At 54.2% G+C, this 17,957-nt stretch overlaps 1 protein-coding gene and 1 long non-coding RNA gene across 4 annotated transcripts in view; one reads left to right on the top strand and one right to left on the bottom strand.

Moving 5' to 3' along the window:
• Positions 1–3,033: 3,033 nt before the first annotated feature.
• LOC133060377 (uncharacterized) lies at positions 3,034–12,622 on the bottom strand. Its single transcript, XR_009693764.1, has 4 exons — positions 12,524–12,622; positions 7,861–7,977; positions 3,495–3,566; positions 3,034–3,173 (listed from the first exon to the last, which is right to left on the bottom strand). It is a non-coding gene; the product is annotated as an uncharacterized LOC133060377 (long non-coding RNA).
• A 100-nt stretch (positions 12,623–12,722) lies between these two features.
• COL16A1 (collagen type XVI alpha 1 chain) overlaps positions 12,723–17,957 on the top strand; it is a 51,833-nt gene continuing 46,598 nt past the window's right edge. For all 3 annotated transcript variants that reach the window (XM_061148436.1, XM_061148435.1, XM_061148434.1), the window contains exons 1-4: positions 12,723–12,943; positions 14,498–14,604; positions 16,881–16,955; positions 17,063–17,180. In XM_061148436.1, coding sequence (XP_061004419.1) covers positions 14,532–14,604; positions 16,881–16,955; positions 17,063–17,180 — 266 coding nt within the window. In that variant the 5' untranslated portion in view covers positions 12,723–12,943; positions 14,498–14,531. The remainder of the gene's footprint in view (positions 12,944–14,497; positions 14,605–16,880; positions 16,956–17,062; positions 17,181–17,957) is intronic.

The raw sequence follows: 17,957 nt of genomic DNA, 5'->3' as shown, positions 1-17,957 counted from the left end.
GTTGGAAGCACAGACAGGTGGAGCAGGTGGGACTATTGGCACACGGACTCAAGAAACACCCTATTTTTGTATTCTCATTAAATCAGCTCCAATCTGACTCTCACTCTAAGCCCTTTCCTACATGTTGGCAGAAGATTCAATCTCAACCATCCTTGGGGCTGCCTGTCATTTCCCTATAGGCTTGTTCGAGGACCTGCTGTTCCACCTGGGGTCTAAACATGGAGTCCTGATTCTGGGCAGACTGGTTACATAGAGATAGGTGCTCACTATACTAGTCCATGGGGTCCCTTGAGCTTTGGCAACTCAGCTGTTCCTCTGCCACCCGGAGGCATTGAGGTTGGTACTCCAGTGCTTGGGCTCTGGCCTCCCCAGGTGTTCCACCCGTGCCCTCAGTTCCCATTACCTGTTGGGGGAGGGACTACCAGACCCCAATCTCCACCATTCAGATGACCCCTGCTTCTGAATCCACTGCAGCTAGCTGCGTGCTCTCCTTTCTCTGCCCTCACTGGCTGCCCTCTTCTCCCCATCCCTTGGGAATACCTAGTGCAGTCACTTCCAGAAGGTTAGCTTTTTCAAAAGTCAGGATGAGCCATCAAACTTCAAGCAGCTTTTGTGTTCAACCCCTCACAAGTTCCCTGAGGCTAGAAAAATCAAAGGGCTCAGATACCAGCTTGGAACTGGGAAGGGAGCAAAATAATTAACATCTCAATAAAATATACTGCCACAAAAGTGGATAGGTGATGAGAGACCCAGGAACTGGGTCCTGTGGGAGCTCAGACAAGAGGTACCTAACTTATGCCAGAAGGTCAGGAAAAGCCTCCCAGGGAGGGGACTTTTTTTTTTTTTTTTTTTTTTGCCAAACAGAGTCCTGAAGACAGCAAGGAAAAGTATTCCAGGAGGAGGGAACAGCAGGTATGAAGGCCTCGAGGTGACAGCCAACAGGGGTGTGTGATGAACTGATAATTGCTCTGTGAGAATAGCTGGGATTGAAGGAGGTGAGTCTGGGTGATGAAGGGTCTCCCAAGTCCCAAGCCAAGGTTTGGAATTCATCTGACCACGAGAAGCCACGGAAAAAAATTAATCAAGGAAGTGACCCAAGCAGAGGTCTGGTTCAGAAACATTTAGTTGACTAGTAATGAATGAATGGGGAGAGGGTAAAATTGGAGGCAGGGAAGGCAGTTGCCAGGAACTGCAGGGATCCAGGCAAAGGGTGGTGGCTGCCTGGACCCCCCTGATGGTGGCAGTGATGAATAGAAGAGGGTATTATCCATAAGTAATGAGGGAAAAGGGACAGGTTTTGGGGGTAGGGGGAGGGTGGATCTTAGGATGACTATCAGGGGTGAGTCCGTGAGACGGAGCAGAGCAGGATGGTGGTTTGAAGGTGTCAGCAGAAAATCTAGGGAGAAGGAAGGATTGGGGGTGCAATGGACCCCTCCCCGCACCCCATCTCTGCATCCCGCGATTCCCAAACTTCCCACTAGATGGAGGGCTGGTGCTGGGAGACCGGCTCCGCCTCTCATCCTCTGCCCCTCACCCTCAGTGGGCTGGGCCTCCACTTGGGCTTCTCCAAACCCCGTGTGTCCCTGAACTCGACCCAGAACACATGTATCAATATTTAGGGTCATCAGCTGTCCCCACTCCCTAGGACTCTCTTCTCAGCCTCGAGGGCCCAGTAGTAAGGGCCCTCTGCCCCAGGTCCCCTCGTTGTAGAGCTCTGTGCCCAGGTGTACAGGGGTGTTTCCGTGCTGGGGGCTGCCTCCACCTCTTCAACCTCCAAAACTGCCTGGCTCCCACAGATAGGTCCCCAGCCTAGAGGCATCCCCATCAATGGCGCCATTGTTGGCCTCGATGCTCTCCTTCTCCCGACCTCACGCTGGGGGAAGAGGCCCCTATCCCTCTCAGTTTTGCCCCAGCCCCCAAAGACGGGCCCAGTTCCGGTGCCAGGCGGTTAAGGAGAATGGCATCCAGGCCTTCCTGGACGTTGGGAACAGGATAAGTGCTTGGCTGTGGGCGGAGCTAGTTAGGAGGCGGGGCCCAAGGTGGAGTCAAGGATGCCACCAGGGCCGTGGGTGTGGCCCAAGGCGGGATAGGGGCGTGGCCTATGAGGGGTGGGGTTGGGATCTCCCGAAATTGGAGGCATCCTCCCCTCTCTCGCAGCACTCCCCACCCCCGCCCCGTCCCAGCCACTGCGGTCGCCCGGGAGTCCTGCCCGCTCTGGCTTTCAGTCCAATAGCCAGACAGACGGACGGTCGGGAGGCTCCTGGCCCCACTTAACAGAGGTCGTTTCTCAGGAGGCCGCGCCCAGCTCCCTGAACTGCCCGGCCTTGCGGAGCCGAAGGGGAAAGGGGTACAGATAGATTTTCTGGGCGCGCACCTCCCCACACTCCGTGTTTCCGTTCTTTTACTGGACAGACAGCTGGAGGTCCTAGGGCTTAAGTCCTGAGCTGGAGAAGCTGGTCAGGCGCCTGCACCCCCATGAACCTCCCCCCCCCCCCCCACCCCGCCTCCCCTTCCCTGCCCCTCGACGCTCAGGCCTGGAGCCGGCTCTAAAAATAGATCAAGGCCCGGGAGCGTGCCTACGCAGGAGGGGGTCCGGGAGGCCTGAGTCACCCTGCCGGCAGGGCCTTCCCCCGTCTCGGGAGCCGAGTCTTGACGGCTGGGCATCGCTCCGATCCTGTTGGCCCGACTCTGCACTCTTGGCGGTACCATGTCCCCCTCCCAGGCCCGGGGAGCCAGCCAGGCGATGGCGGACCCGGCCGCGTGAGCGGTAGCAGCCACAGCCGGGAAGGATTAGGAGTCCCCCGGTCCTGATTTATTAGTTGTTTTTGTGTGCCTACCGGCAGCGCCCCCACCCCCCACCCGCCCCCGGGGCAGTCACATCTACACCTGCCCTTCTCTCCTGCCCAGGCCCACAGAGATGTTCTAGGCTTCTGGGTGGGGACGTGGCCTCTGGGCAGCAAGAAGTCCCAACTTGGATCTTCGAGGTTCAGAGTTAGCATTCCCATTCAACAGATGAGAAAGCTGAGTCCTGGAGATAGGAAGGGGCCTATCACACAGCAGATTGTGCTGTGATATTCCTGGGTTCAAATCCCAGCTCTGACTCCTAGTCAGCCACTTCTCCCGGCCTGTTTCCTTACGGTAAAGTGCTCAAGTTGAAGATAACACCCATTCACCTGTAAAATCGGAATAAGAATAGATTCTTAGGATTGTCCAGATGATTAAAATTATTCTTTAAAAAGCAGCAGTGACCTGCTGAGTGTTACATGTGGGTTTAGTTCCAGCTCAGCAAGTCAGTTATCTCTGGCACTTATTTTTCTTGCTTCTGGATGTACAGAGGGGGATTAATGGGTGTGGTGTGGTGAGCCCTACCTCCTATGCCGAGGGGCTCAGCTAAGATGATTGGGGCCTGGTCAGGGCGCTTAAGTGAATGTGGAACACGGGTTAGAGTAGAAGGAGGAAGGGCAGCATCCAGGCTTTGCATGGGTCTGGCTCACCTGGCTCAGATGGTAAAGAATCCGCCTGCAATGCGGGAGAGCCGGGTTCAATCCCTGGGTTGGGAAGATCCCCTGGAGAAGGAAATGGCAACCCACTTCAGTATTCTTGCCTGGGAAATCCCATGGACAGAGGAGCCTGGTGGTTACAGTCCATGGGCTCCCAAAGAATGGGACATGACTGAATGATTAACGCTGGCTCCCGTTCTGAGGAGGGGGCATGTTTGGGTCATTACAGGTTTAAGAACTTCAGGCTCAGCGAACAAAGGAGCTCAAGAGTCTCTAGGATCATCTTTTCCTTGTTGGCAAAGGGCAACAGCCCTGAATCCAGGTCCCCTGTCCCAGGCTCTTTCTCCCCACCTTCCAACCACCTGTCCTCTGTCATCCAGACACCAATATCAAGCCTTTTCTGAATTATCAAAGCTGACAATACTCCAGTTGGTTTTATTTCTTTATAATATATTATTTAGGCCACTTCATGGAAAAAATTGTCTGATATCTGTTGGAAATGTCATTGACCTTTCAAAGCTACATGAAATCAGCTTTGTAAATAGGAAGGCAAGTGGGCTGGGAAGGGACTGCCAGTGATGAACATGGGTGTAAGATGCAGGGCAAGAGTGCCCGATGAATTAGCAGCCCTCTCAGTACTAATGATGTTAATAATTAACATTTTTGAGCATTTACTATGGACTTGGCTTAGTTTCATGTATTATCTCATTTAATCCTCCCGACAGTTCCATGTGGTTAGGTGCTATCATTATCACCCCATTTTACAGATACGGAAACTAAGGGCTTAGAGAGGTGAAGGAAGAAAACGAAGCCAGGAAGTAGCAGAGCCAGGAACAAACCTTCTCTGAGCTTAGATTTTATTTCCTGTCTTGATGAAAAAGTTGGATTTTCACCCTGAAAATCCACTCCCTCAGCCTCCCTTTCTAGCTAGGTTGTCAGGACTCCCCAGCCCAGCCCCGGGCACTACTGGGAGGAGGTGGGGCTGGGCAGCAGCCAGTTTCTCTCCACCCAGAGTTCCAGGATTCAATTTATGAGTCCAACTGTCTGAGGCTCTTGCATGCAAAGACAGAATCTGGGAGTCCCCAAGTGCTCCTCTCCCCACCATGCCTTACCCAGGAGACTCCTTGGCTTGCTCTCCACCAAAGGGAGTTTGTCCTGGGCCCTGTTTCATTCCTGCTGCCAGTATTTATAAAGGGCCTAGTCTCTGTCACATGCTCCGGGGATAAAATGGTAGCAAAAACAGGGCTTTCTGTGGCTTACAGTCTAGCAGGCTGATAATTAATTACACCCTTCCCTCTTCCAAGCTTCTGCTCAGATCTGCCCCTTCTGGGAGACTGTTCCCAATTGCCTTCCTCAGCTCCTTTAGGAAGGAAGGTGAAGATAGTCTCAAACCTAAACATGGGAAGGGCAGGTGGGAAGGGAAGGCAGCCAACAGACTGTGTTTGTTGTGGTGGTAAGGTTACATTCTCTCACCGTGCGTATGGAATAGCTAGCATCTATTGAGTTTCAGGAGCTGTGCACAGCACTTGAAATGTCTCATCTCAGGGAACTCTCACAGCATCTCTGTGAGCTGTGGACAATTCCATTTTACCAACAGGGAAACTGAAGCTCTCTCCAGGAGATGAAGGGATTTGCCACAATTCACACAGCTGCTAAGTGGTAGGAGTGAGGTTTGAACCCAAATTATTCTGAGGCTGTAGCCCCCACCCTCAACACTATGCTGAGATCTTGTTTGACTTTTAGGTAAAGAAACTAAGACCTAGGACTTCTTGGTGGTCCACTGGTTAAGAATCTGCCTGCCAGTTCAGGGGATACAGGTTCTATGCCTGGTCCTGGAACCACATGCCATGGAGCAACTAAGCCCATGCATCTCAACTACTGAACCCATGTGCTGCAACTACTGAAGTTTGTGTACCCTAGAGCCTGTGCTCAGCAACAAAAGAAGCCACTGCAATGAGAAGCCCGTGCACCAAAACAAAGAGTAGCCTCGGCTTACCACAATTAGAGAAAGTCTGCACGCAGCAACGAAGACCCAGTGCAGCCAAAACAAATAAATAAATAAATAAAATTTAAAGAGAAAGAAACTAAGACTTAGCAAGTCTAAACTAAGACTTTAGCCAATCACTTAGCCCAGTGATTGGCTAAAGGTCATACAGCACAACAGAAAATTGTGGATTGATTTAGTTGGTACCGAGAAGGATTACAAGCTACTCCACCAGGTCTTTGGGAGGCCAACTCTTGCACCAGAAGGGATTACTGGGAATGGGGCAGGGTCTAGAGGAAGACTGGTGGGAGGCAGGTCTATCTGAGGGTCTTCAGTGCTGCTTGTGCTGCACCCTCATCCCTGGCCCACAGGCCCGTGCTATGGGGCAAAGGACCCTTGGGATGTCTTGGCAGATGCACTGTCCCTCCCATATGTGTTCTGAGATGTCATCTTTGTGTCCTGCTCTGTGCAGGTCTGGGGAGGTGGCTGGTAGACAGGAGAAAAGGATGTTTAAGTCCTTCACTGAGTCCTTCACCCCCCTGGGGGCTTCCAGTCTGTCTGGAGAGGAGGGAGGTGCCCTTGTTGGGGACGGTGACACTGGTGAGCGTTTATGAGCATATTTCATAGGTGCTGACACCAGGAGAGCACCTTTCCCTTCGTCTATCTCTCCCTTAATCCTTTCAGCAAACCCTAAGTGACAGATACTGTATTTCTGTATACTGATACTGTATACAGATGCTGTATTTCTGTTTATCCAAGGAAGAGGTGAAGTGATGCCACCAAATTACAGAGCCATGATTTGGACCCAGGTATAGGCGATCTAACACCGTGCCCTTCTGCAGGGCTTCTCACATGTGGTCCCTGGGCCCCAGCACCAGCGCTGCCTGGGAACTTATTTGAAAAGAAGACAGCTGAATCAGAAACTCTGGGGGTGAGGGGCTGACAGTCGGTTTAACAAGTCCTCCAAGCTCCCAACTTCTGCTCTCCTGCCTTATAGGCCCTGGGTGAGAGTGGGGCAGGGTGCAGGTGACCCATCTAAGATCATGGGTCCTGGAGTCAGACAGAGCTGAGTTCAGGCGGAACTAAGTTCAAATCTCTGCTCCACCCTTTCCAGCCCTATGACTTTGAGATTTTAATCATGAATCCTTGCTTTCCTAGCCTGTGAAGTGAAGGTGGTAACAGTGCCTCACCTCCTAGAATTGTTGCTGGTTAAAGATATCATTTGACAGATGAAAAAAAATGACAACTCAGGGACCTCCTTGGGGGTCCAGTGGTTAAGAGTCTGCCTTGCAAAGCAGGGGTTGCAGGTTCAATCCCTGTTTGGGGGACTAAGATCCCATATGCCGAGCTGCAACTACTGAGACTTTATGCCACAACTAAAAAGTCTGTGTGCCACAACTAAGACCCAACACAGTCAAATAAATATTTTATAAAAAAGAAAAGAAAAATGGTGACTCAGAGAGGGAAAGGGACTTCCCAGACCCCTGCTGTGTGGGCTCCTTTCCAGAGAGGACTCTGCCCTGTGAGTCTGTCCCAGAGTGACCGTTTCCCATCCAGCTCCATCCTGGCTAGCTGTGTAACCTTGAGCTGATTATTCATGTTCTCTCTGCCTGTCTCCTCAGGCTTAGAGTGGGGATCATAACAGTGCCTGGGCTTCCCGCCGTTGTGGCGAGACTAGAATGAGTTCTCCGTGCGTGGTGCCAGCCGGCACTTCAAAAGGGCTCAATAAATGTTAGCTGCTGTTATTGAAGGCAGAGGCAGGATCAACCCCTGTGTCTTCTAATGGCCCCCAGCCCTGGTCAGAGCATGATTAAGAGTTTAAAGGAGGTCAGAGAGCGTGGGAATTCTGAGGAGCGGAATCTTCCCCTTGGAGGAGAGCATTTTGGACAGGATCATTCTGTATCGTGAGAGACCGTGCTGTGCCTTGTAGGATGTTTAGCAGCATCCTGTGGCCTCTACCCTCTAGATGCTAGGAGGTCCCCCCACCAAGCTGTGATGACCCCAGATATCTCCAGACGTCACCGAATATCTCCCGGGGAGGAAAATTGCCCCTGTTGAGAATCACTGAGATTATCAGGCAGGGTGGTTTGAGGTGCTTTAACACACCAGGTGGGTTAACACAAGGTCCTATTGTTTGCCTCATGGGATGGTGGGGAGCCTGGGGTCCAGGGTCACACAGCAGGTAGAGGTGGGCCTGGAATCCAGGGCTCTTGTGCCTGTCACCTCTCCACAGGTCCCTCAGAACAGGTGGGCAGAGCCCAGGGGACAACCAAGCTGGGGCTCAGGATGCCTGGAGTGTCCCCGCGTCCCCCGCTGGGGTCTCCCTCCCCAACCACTGCCGCATGCCTGGCAGTGCCCGTCAGAGTCTGGGCTCACCTTTCCAGAAGCTCCAGGGTAGCCAAGCCAAGCAGGTACCTGGTGCCAGGTGCTACTGATGTTGGGCATCTAAGAATGTAGCCAGGGCTGGGTTGTCAGTGGGCGCTCGCCATGCCCCTGTGGGGGAGGGGGTCATCAGCAGAGTGGAGCATCAACCCGCCCGCCGGTACCATAAAGCTGCCACCAGAGGTGAAAGATGGGTCCCCCTGCCACTGGGATCCAGAGAGCCGTGGAGACGTGGTGACAGGGCTGATTTAGCGGGGGAGGAGGGAGAATGAAAGGCAGGCAGAGATAAAAACCCAGAAACAGAGGCAGAGAGACAGAGTGAAGAGAAGCAGAGAACATGGAAGAGACAAAGAGAGACAGGAGAGAAGGACATAAAGACGCAAAAAATGCAAGAAACAGATCAGAGACGCACAGAGAGATGCAGCTAGAGACGCAGCTCCAAAAATAGAGGGAAAGAGGAGAGTCAGAAACATAGACAAAGATGAGAGGGAGCTGGAGAGGGGGCTGGAGTCACAGAGAGGGAGGAAAGAGAGCTAGAGAATTAGATGCAGAGAAAAGAGGCCAGATTCAGTGAGGGAGACACATTCAGTCAAAGAAGACAGGACAGAGACATCCAGAGATGCTCAAGGGGCTGACCTCTGCCTCTTCTCTGTGACTCATGTCCTCTGGGCATGTGCATGTATCTCTGCCCACGTGCACATTCATGTCTATGTTCATGTGTCATACACCTCCCGTGGGAGCCATCTGTGTCTGAGAGCCTGGCAGTGCTTGGGTACGTTCATCTGCTAATTTACCACTGGCTGCCTGTGGGGTGCAGGGCAGTGGGTATCAGTGAACAAGGCCCCTCATGGAGATGCTTGCTTATTCATATTAAAAGTATACAAACAAATACCAGAGCTGTGCAGAGATGTGAAACAGAGTCATGTATTACAGGACGACTCAGGGCTCCTCTATACCTGGTGGTCAGGGAAGGTCACCGAGGAGGTGGCTGGTGAGGCGAGACCTGGATGTCAAAGAGCCAGCCTGGCAAAGATCAGGGGCAAATCCTTCCGGAAGGATGACTTGGTACAAAAGTCCGGAGGAGAAAACCAACTTGGTGAATGCAAGACTGAGAAAGGAGGCCGGTGGGGCCACAGCTTCAGGGGGTGAGGTGGCTGGACAGGAAGGCAGAGGGCAGATCATGAAGGACTTGGTAAGGCCAGGGGAAAGATGTTGGGGTTCTTCTAGGTGAAATGAAAACTGGAAGATTGAAGCCGAGAGTGACGCCAACAGATACGGGTTTGGAAAGATTTCGCTGGCTGCTGGGTGGGAAGTAGGGGGTTGGGAGGCTCCTGCAGTAGTCCAGGCAAAAGAGGTGGGAGGCTTGGGTGAGACTGGGGAGAAGTGGGTGGATGCGGGCTGTGTTTTGGGTGTAGAATCAACAAGATAGTGGGGATGGCGGGGAGAAAGGAAGGAGCCAAGGATGATTCCTGGGTGGTTTGCCTGAGCATCTGAATGAATTATGGTGGTGTTTACCAGCATGAGGAAGACAAGGACAGGCAGCTCTGTGGGGAACAGTACAGAAGTCTGTTTGGGCTGTGTGATGTGCCTGTGTGTGTATGTGTGTGCACCTGTGTGCACATCTGCTAGGGCCCAGGTGTGCACGTGTGCCTGTGTGGGTTCAGACCACCTCTTGCTTGGCTCTGTGGGGGCTCCTGGGCCTGACCTGGAACCAGGCCCTGTCTTGACTCTTCGCTTCCCCCAGCCCCAGGTGCTGCCCCTGCCAGATGGGGATTCCTCAAGGGCCAGCAGGAACAATGGGGTGGGCAGGCCCTTGGTGCTGCTGACATCTGGGCACACAACCCCAGGCCCAGGAGGCCCGGGAGACCCGCCCGGCAGCGGCAGGCAGGCTCCGGGGCAGCTGGTGGCGATTAGCAGTGTTGATTACCTCGTGGCGATGCCATCTGGGGTGAGGGCGCTGAGCCCAGCCCCACGGGATACCCTGCTTGCTGGCATGCAGGGCTTTCTGGGGCTGAATGCATGTAAATTTGTCAGTGTCACGGCCTGCGTGTGTGTGGATGCCCATTGGTGAGTACATGTCTGAGCAGGGGTTTCCGTGGGAGCCGCGTCTGTGTGGCCCCGTCTGTGTGTGCACGTGTATGTGCTGCAGGTCTGCAGGTTTCCCTGTGTGCATGTATGAAGAATGATGCCTGTGGGCACGGGTGTGTGTTTCTATGTGTATGTTTGTGCACACACGTCTGCATGTGCCTGCATGTGTTTCTTTGTGCATATCCGAGTACATGAAGTACTGTATGTGTGCATTCTGAAATGATGCACCTGTGTTTGAGTACACCCAGGGATATATTTCTGCAGCTTCATCTGTGCTCACACGTGTGTCTCTGTGTGTCTGCTTATGTGGAGGAGAATCATGTGTGTGCCTGTGTCTGTGTGAACCTGTCTACATTTGCACACGGAGTCTATACACATGTGCTATGAGAGAACATATCTAACTCTCTGCTTCTGCATATATGCGTCTGGGGCAGGGAGGGGCACAGGCCTGTTTCTAGACTGTGTCTGTGATAGTGTATCCAGGCATAGGGTGTGCCCCAGGCTTGGCTGTTCTTATGAGCACTCTTGGGGAGCTATGGAAAGGGATCTGGACTCCCCCTTCTCAGATCCCTTCTGCTCTGGGTTCAGCCATCTCCTCCTGCCTAGGAGGGTCTGGGGTATGAATGGGGGAAGGATTGGGGGTGCCCAGGGTGGTACAGTGATTAAGAGCATGTGCAATGGACCCGGGCTAACTGACGTGGGCCCCTGCCCCACCACCCACTATGTGACCTTGCAAGTTGAGTCATTCCTATGCTCTGGGTTTCTCCGTCTGTAAAACGGGGGTAAGCATAGAATTCTCTTTCTGGGGCTGTTGTGAGGACGAAAGGAGCTAGCCTATGTGAAATGCTAGCACAGAGTCTGACCTCTGTCTGGGTACTGTCTATTCATTCCCAAGTGCCTGCTGCTCGGGCAGCACCCTATGGAGACAGGGTCTGTGCCTACCCACTCCTCAGGCCAAAGCTCCCAGAAAGCCCCACCCCCTCCACTTCCCGCCTGCTGAGCTCAGCGCTTCCCAGGCCCTGCCACTGTCGTAGCCACATCTGGGCCGGCTCTGCGCAGGGACCACAGTGGTGCGCCTCCGTGGCCACGGCTGGGGTTTCCGCTGACTCAGCGCCTCAGGCTCTGGAGGCGGGAAATCCCAGTCCTGCCCCCCCACACCCCCACCTCAGGTTACATGGGGCCACAGGGCTATGGCTCCACAATGTTGCTTTTCCAGGAAGCCCCCCCGCCCCCCAATCAGGGGACTCCAGTTGCTCCCCCCACAGGCATTCTTACGCTCAAGGACTTCTTGAACCTACTTCTCTATAGTTCTTTATCCTCGGGGCCCAGAAATTTGCTACCTCCCTTAGGAGGGGGAGAGACTCTTAGGAGGGTCACCTTGATCATCCCCCTGCCTCTAGACAAAACTAGACAGCTTACCTGCTTCCTTCTCTTCAGAAGTCCAGCCTTCTCCTCATCCAACCTCAATTCCCCTCGCTTCCTTGGATCCTGAGCATGACGCAAAACCCTCTCCATTGCTGGGCTGGCCCAGCGTCACCCCCTCATCCCATCCTCCATCCTCACATCCTGCCAGCATTTACCATAATAATGATAAAACAGCGAATATTTATTGAGCTCCTCTTTTATGCCATTGGGAAGCACTTTTACAGACTAATTTGTTTTCTGCTCACAAAGTACATGCAGTCATTATCCCGTTTTACAGACGAAAAAGTAAAGTCATCGTTAAACAGTAAGTTCAAAACTAGAGGATAGGGATTTGAGCCCTTCTAACCTCATTGGGGAGAAGGCAATGGGAACCCACTCCAGTGTTCTTGCCTGGAGAATCCCAGGGACGGGGGAGCCTGGTGGGCTGCCGTCTATGGGGTCGCACAGAGTCGGACACGACTGAAGCGACTTAGCAGCAGCAGCAGCAGCAGCAGCAGCAGCAACCTCATTGGGCTTCCCTGGTGGCTCAGATGGTAAAGCGTCTGCCCGCAATGCGGGAGACCCGGGTTCGATCCCTGGATCGGGAAGATCCCCTGGAGAAGGCAACCCACTCCAGTACTCTTGCCTGGAAAATTACGTGGACGTAGGAGCCTGGTAGGCTACAGTTCATGGGGCTCGCAAAGAGTTAGACATGACTAACCTCACGGAGTCAGGAGGAATAAGGGGACCCGCTGGGTTCCACTTGTCTGGAATTGAGTCCAGAGAAGAAGGGGTTAATTTAGCACTCCTGGAGGGAGCCCCCCTCCCCCCAGTTCAGACGGTCAGAGAACAGAGTCACAGGGAATGTTAGGCTCAGAAACTGGAAAAAGCTGACCAAGGAGGCTTGGGCAGCAGCCACGTCACGGATGCCGCGGAACTGGGGAGGAGGGTCTTCATTCCCCCTCCCCCAGCCCCACCCCCGTTTCTGGAGGCCCAGCCGGGGAAGGGGAAGGGGGTGGCAAAGGGGAGGCCTTTCAAGCTCCAGGCCTGGCTCTTAAAGGGCCGGACTCCCCCCTCCCCCCCGCCGCCCCCACCCGCCTGCAGCCAGAGCCCCCTTGCAGGGCAGCTCCGGGCATGCAGGGTCCCGCCTAGTTCGCTCGCTCACCTGGCGGGCAAATGGAAGGGGCGGGTCTGGGAGCGCAGCCAGGCCAGCAGCGGGGCCGCGCGTCCCGCCGCCTCTGCCCCCGCTGGAGCCCCCTCTCGGTCCTCCCTCCCTCCTCCAGCCTGGCGGGCGGATCCAGCTGTGTTCCATTAGCGGCCCTGGCAAGTCCCCAGCCCCCTGGAACCGCCCCCTATTCCCCCACCCGGAGTAGCCGGCAGTCCCCGGCAGTCGCGCGCGCGGGCGCGCGAGCGGGACAGACTTCAGCCCCCAAAGCTCGGGATCCGGGAACTTGGGGTCCCCGAAGCCGGCCAGAAGTGATCGAGGACCTTTCAGCGGGCCGAGGAACCCAGGCCCTGCTTTCTGGGGTTGGCTGCGTGGGGTTGTCTGGATTACTCAGTGAGGTGGGGGCGATCCCCAGCCACGGTAAGTGAGGGTTGGAGGGGGTTGCCTCCTGGCTCTGGGCTTGCTGTGTGACCTGGGGCAATAGGCGTTCCCTCTCTGGACTTAAGTCCTCTTCTTTCTAGCAGGATAGGCTCTACCTCCATCGCAGTTCTGACTCTCTCTGCCCCCGAATCTGTGCCTTCCTATTGGGATAGGATCGTTTCCTCGCGGAAGCACCTCTCCTATCTCTGTAGTGCCCTGCTCTGGCTGGGGCTAGGTGAGTGGAGGCCAGAGGTCAGGAGCAGGAAGGGGACAGGGAGCCCATGGAAGTTCACGCCTCCACATACTCTCACTTGCCTCTCACAGCTGGCTGTCCTTCCACTGACTCGCAGGAGGGGGAGGTCAGGACAGGGGTGGAGGGATAGGAGGTGCATACCTGCAGAATGGGGAATGAGTAGCGTGGGGGAAGAGTTCTGCCCCAAGAAGAGGGAGATTGGGGTCCTATCTCCAAATATATGAAGGCGAGGGGTCCTGCCTGCTCTCATTCTCCATCCAGAACTGAGGGAGGGGGAAACAGAATTCCTTTACAGCTGGAGAGAATGAGGTCAGACTTGCACAAGAACTTCCCAACAGGAGGGCCTGCAGGAAGGGTAGTTATCGCCTGCCTGTGTGCACGTGTGTGTGTACAGGCTGGTGTGTCTGTGTGGCCCCTGAACACATGTCTCTGTGAGTCTGCCTGTGTGTAGGTAGGCTTGCGTGCACACAGTGCACAAATATGCCTGTGTGTATATATGCCTGTATATCTGTGTGTATCAAGCCGACACACACATGACTGTGTGTACACGCGCGGGCTGCCTGTCTCATGGGAGGCCGGATGATGTATGGCTTGGCTGGCTGCTTGCTGAGCCTGCATTGATTTATCTGGGCCCATCCATCAGGGTTTAATAAAACTAAAAGACGAGCATCCATCAGCAGGGGAGATTGGCAACAAGGTCCTGAGCCTGGTAACCTGCTCTCCCGCCCACTGCACCCATGAGGGAAGCTTCCTTGGCCCCTGTGATGCCTCTAGGAGACTCAGCTCAGTTGTCAGTGCCTTGTGGGTGCCAGAAAGGGCCTGCTGGCTGAGCTGGGTGCAGCTAGCCAGGTACCAGATTAGCATTTACCAATACAGTGCACAGGTTGATAAAATATTGAAATACTTCCAAGCGTCTTGGCAAATAGCCTCTGCCTCAAACTTCCACACTATCCCCAGTGACCTGGCCTTTTAGGACCCTCTCGATCTCTCTTCAGTCCAGCAACTGTCCACTAGCACAGCCCGATGCTGCCTGGACCTGGTTTCACTGCTCTAGCCAGCATTCTGCGCTGGCTGCTGGATGTCCGTGCCATACCGGTGGTTAAATATTTTGAATATCACCGCGGCCCAAATCCTAGCCCAAGGCCTGTGGTTGGGCCTCTGAGAGGGACTGATGCCTGGCCAGACCTCCTGTCACCCCAGGACCAGCGCCTGGGCCCCACGGGCTGGCTGCTGCTTGCCCACGTGTGGAATTGTGCTCTGTGAGCTCCGGAATCCACCTTCCCCGTCCCTGTGGTTTTCAGGTGCCGTGACTGCAGTCGACCTCTCTGGACCGGGATGTGGGCATCTTGGGCTCCTGGCTTGTGGCTGCTTAGTCTCTGCGTTACCTACAGCCATGGGGCAGATGCAGGTGAGATGACGTGAGGATCAGAGTGCCATAGGCCTGCCACTGGCTCTTGAGGTGTGGGGTCCTATGCAGGTATGTGACTGTGGACCTCGGTCACGTGGGCATTTATAGGAGAGTCCAGAGGCTGAGCTCAGGGTGGCCTGAGCTGTTTGCACACAAGAGCCAGCATGAGTCGAGCTAGAGCAGGGGTTCCTGACCTCCGGGATCTAACACCTAATGATCTGAGGTGAAGGTGATGTAACAATAATACAAATAAAGTGCACAGTAAATGTAATCGTCCTGAAACCATCCCTCTCGGACCCTGGTCCTTGGAAAAATTGTCTTCCAGGACACTGGTGCCTTGTGCCGAAAAAGTTGGGAGACCACTGAGCTAGAGAGTGTGTGTTTCTGTCTACATATCTGTGTATCTCTGGGCCTCTCTGTTTTTACATCTCAGAGCTGCTCTGTGCTTCTGTCCATACTCCTATGTCTCTGTGTGTGGGAAGAACCCCCCTCCGCAATACATAAACCCAACCTGTGCCCCAAGGGCTGGCGAGGCCAGCGTGGTGGGGAGGAGCCGGCAGCAAGCTCTCCTTGCAGACAGGCCAGGACTCTCCAGTCCTTTCCATGGTGGAGGATCCATCCTCCAGCCCACGTGCTCCTCCTCCTCCCCCGCGATCTTGGATAAAGGGCCCGCCTCAAGGCCCAGACGCTGGATAAGACAGAAGGGTGTAGCTTTCCAGGGCCCAAAGCCAGAGGAAGTTGACCGGGCAGCTTGCCCTGCCCTGCTGGGTGCCCTCTGGCTGTGTAGTTGAGCAGAAATAGAACTCCTAGAACCCCCAATCCAGCCAAAAGAGGCAGAAAAACCCAGGGACAGATGTGAGAGGGTGTATGTGGCGACGTGTGGGTTGTGTGTCTACATATGTGTTTTCACATGTTCCCACGTATGCTTTACTCTCCTTTCCCTCACCGGGTCCCCTGGGGATTGAGGCAGAAAATTTCAACATCTGTAAGGAATTTGGGCCCATTTCCAAGGGGTGAGTCACCCCTTGCTGCTGCTGATACTAAAGACGGTGATAGTTTTTCTGGCCAAACCTGGGGCAGAAGGATTCAGGGAGAGGGGTTGGTCACTGAGCCTAGGGATCCATGATTCCTTCTTCTAGCCAGGGATCCAAGGAGTCCAGTGTCCCAGCTTCTAGGAGCTATATCCATTGCCTTGTCCCAGCTACCCTATCTGCATTGATGAAAAAGCTCTCTTTTTTAAAATTCTAGCGTCTATCTCTTCTGTTGCAGTACCTTTCTCAAAACTTCTCTTCAGTCAGCCCTAGAGAAGAGGCAGGCCCATGGCTGCCTACCTGGTCCCTTTGAGGTTTTGGAGACCTGAATAAGCTATCCCCTCTGCAGGAGCCTCTACCCCCTTCATATATCCTGTCTGGAGCCCTAAGGCTCTGGTGGTTCCCTTGACCTTGTGGTCCACTCAGGCCCTCAGTCTCTCCTCACAGTTTCATAAGATGGCTATCCAGGTGAAAAGTCAATCTGTTGACTCAGCCTTGTGTCTGGCCTGCTTGTCTGTTTTGGCTGCGGGAAGCGGAACCCCACCCATTGCTAAGAGCACGTGTGCCAGTGGCACATGGCATCCCTAGTGGCCCAGGAGTCTACAGCTCACACATGTTCAGACACGCATGTGCACAGATACATAACAGAGTGTGCACGGTTCTGACATCTTGCCCTTGAAGTGCTCCTTTGTCCCCCACTCAGGTGTATGTCGTGGGGTATGTGACCTGTCTAGAGTTTCTTTCGTTCTCTTGCCAGACTGGCCCCTGTCTTGGGGGTCTGGAGGAGATCTGGGTTCTAGGAGTTCTGATCTTGCTCAGCTATGAACTCACTTAGTAGCCTTAGGCCAGGCCTCAGTCTTCCCATCTGTGCCCTGACTCCCATCGTAGGTAGGTAGGTTTAGTCACTAATTCGTATCTGACTCTTGCGACCCCGGCAGGCTCCTGTGTCCATGGGATTTCTCAGGCAAGAATACTGGAGTAGGTTGCCATTTCCTTCTCCAGGAGATCTTCCTGACCTAGGGATCGAACCTGGGTCTCCTGCACTGCAGGCAGACTCTCTACCAGCTGAGCCACCACCAGGGTCAGAAGGCAAAAGCTGAAAGGAGGCCAGGGCAGAGCCTGATTGAAGATCCAGAGTGGGGAACATGAACTGGCTCTGTCCCAGGTTCCCTAAGAGCCCAGCTGTGCCTCCATCTCAGCCTGAGCACCCCCCTCCAGATGCCCCCACTGCCAATTCTTTTCCAGGGGAGCAGTGCCCACATTCACAGCAAGAAGGACTCAAGTTGGAACACAGAAGTGACCTATCGACCAACGTGACTGGTGAGCGCCCAGCTCAGCCTGTTGTTCCCCCTCCGCCATCTTCCTGGAGTGGCCTGTACCCCACTCACCTGCCCAGCTGAGCTCATCATCTGGTGTCTCCCCTAAAGGCTTCAACCTCATCCACCGACTCAGCCTCGTGAAGACGTCTGCTATCAAGAAGATCCGAAATCCCAAGGGACCACTCATCCTGCGACTGGGAGCAGTCTCAGTCACCCAGCCCACGCGGTAAAGGCCCCAGTGTGGCCACTGGGAATCAGTACTGACCTCAGCCACGCTCCCCAGCAACTCTGGATGTGGGGCTTAAGCTCAGGGGAGACCTGTGGGTCTTTTATCTCACTCCTTGCCAGGAGTCAGCCTGGTCCCACTCCTGGGCCTGGCAGGGCAGGAAGGGAGGGACTGGCAGGCCCACCCTCTGTCCTTTCCCCATCTCTGGCTAGCAGTAGATGAGGACAGGTCTGCATCCCATGGACACTGTGAGGACCCCAGGATGGAGGAGGGAGCCTGAAAGAGTTGGGTGTGTTTGTGTGTGCACGTGTGTGTGTTCACATGCGTTGATATGTGTTGAGTCCAAACTCCTACAAGTTCCTGAGGGTTCTGGCCTCGGCTTACCTCTCCAGCCTCATCTTCCAGAATGTTCCTTTTTCTTTCTTGATTCTCTAGTCATGCTCAATCCAGTCATCTTTTTTCAGTATCTCTTCCCTTCCCCCAGGCCTGGTCATGCTCCCCATGGCATCCTGGTTTCCTTGGAATCCTCATGAAAGAGTGAAACAGTCATTCTGAGGATTCTTTGTTTATGGCCTTATCTCCCCCATCATCCCATCAGACTTGCGGGCTGCCTGAGGATAGGCCTCTTCTCTTTCTTTTCACCTGTTACCTGCAGCAGCCAGACCACCCCCGACACATAGTAGGCCCTCAAGAAATGTCTGTAGAATGAATGGATGTGTATATGTATATGTGCATTCATTGGACGTTGTGTGCCTATGTTTGTCTTGTGTAAGTTCA

The sequence above is a fragment of the Dama dama genome, chromosome 8 (assembly GCF_033118175.1).
Source record: "Dama dama isolate Ldn47 chromosome 8, ASM3311817v1, whole genome shotgun sequence".
NCBI lineage: Eukaryota > Metazoa > Chordata > Mammalia > Artiodactyla > Cervidae > Dama > Dama dama.
Note: the sequence above shows the minus strand (reverse complement) of the source record. Positions and strands in the feature narration are given on the sequence as shown.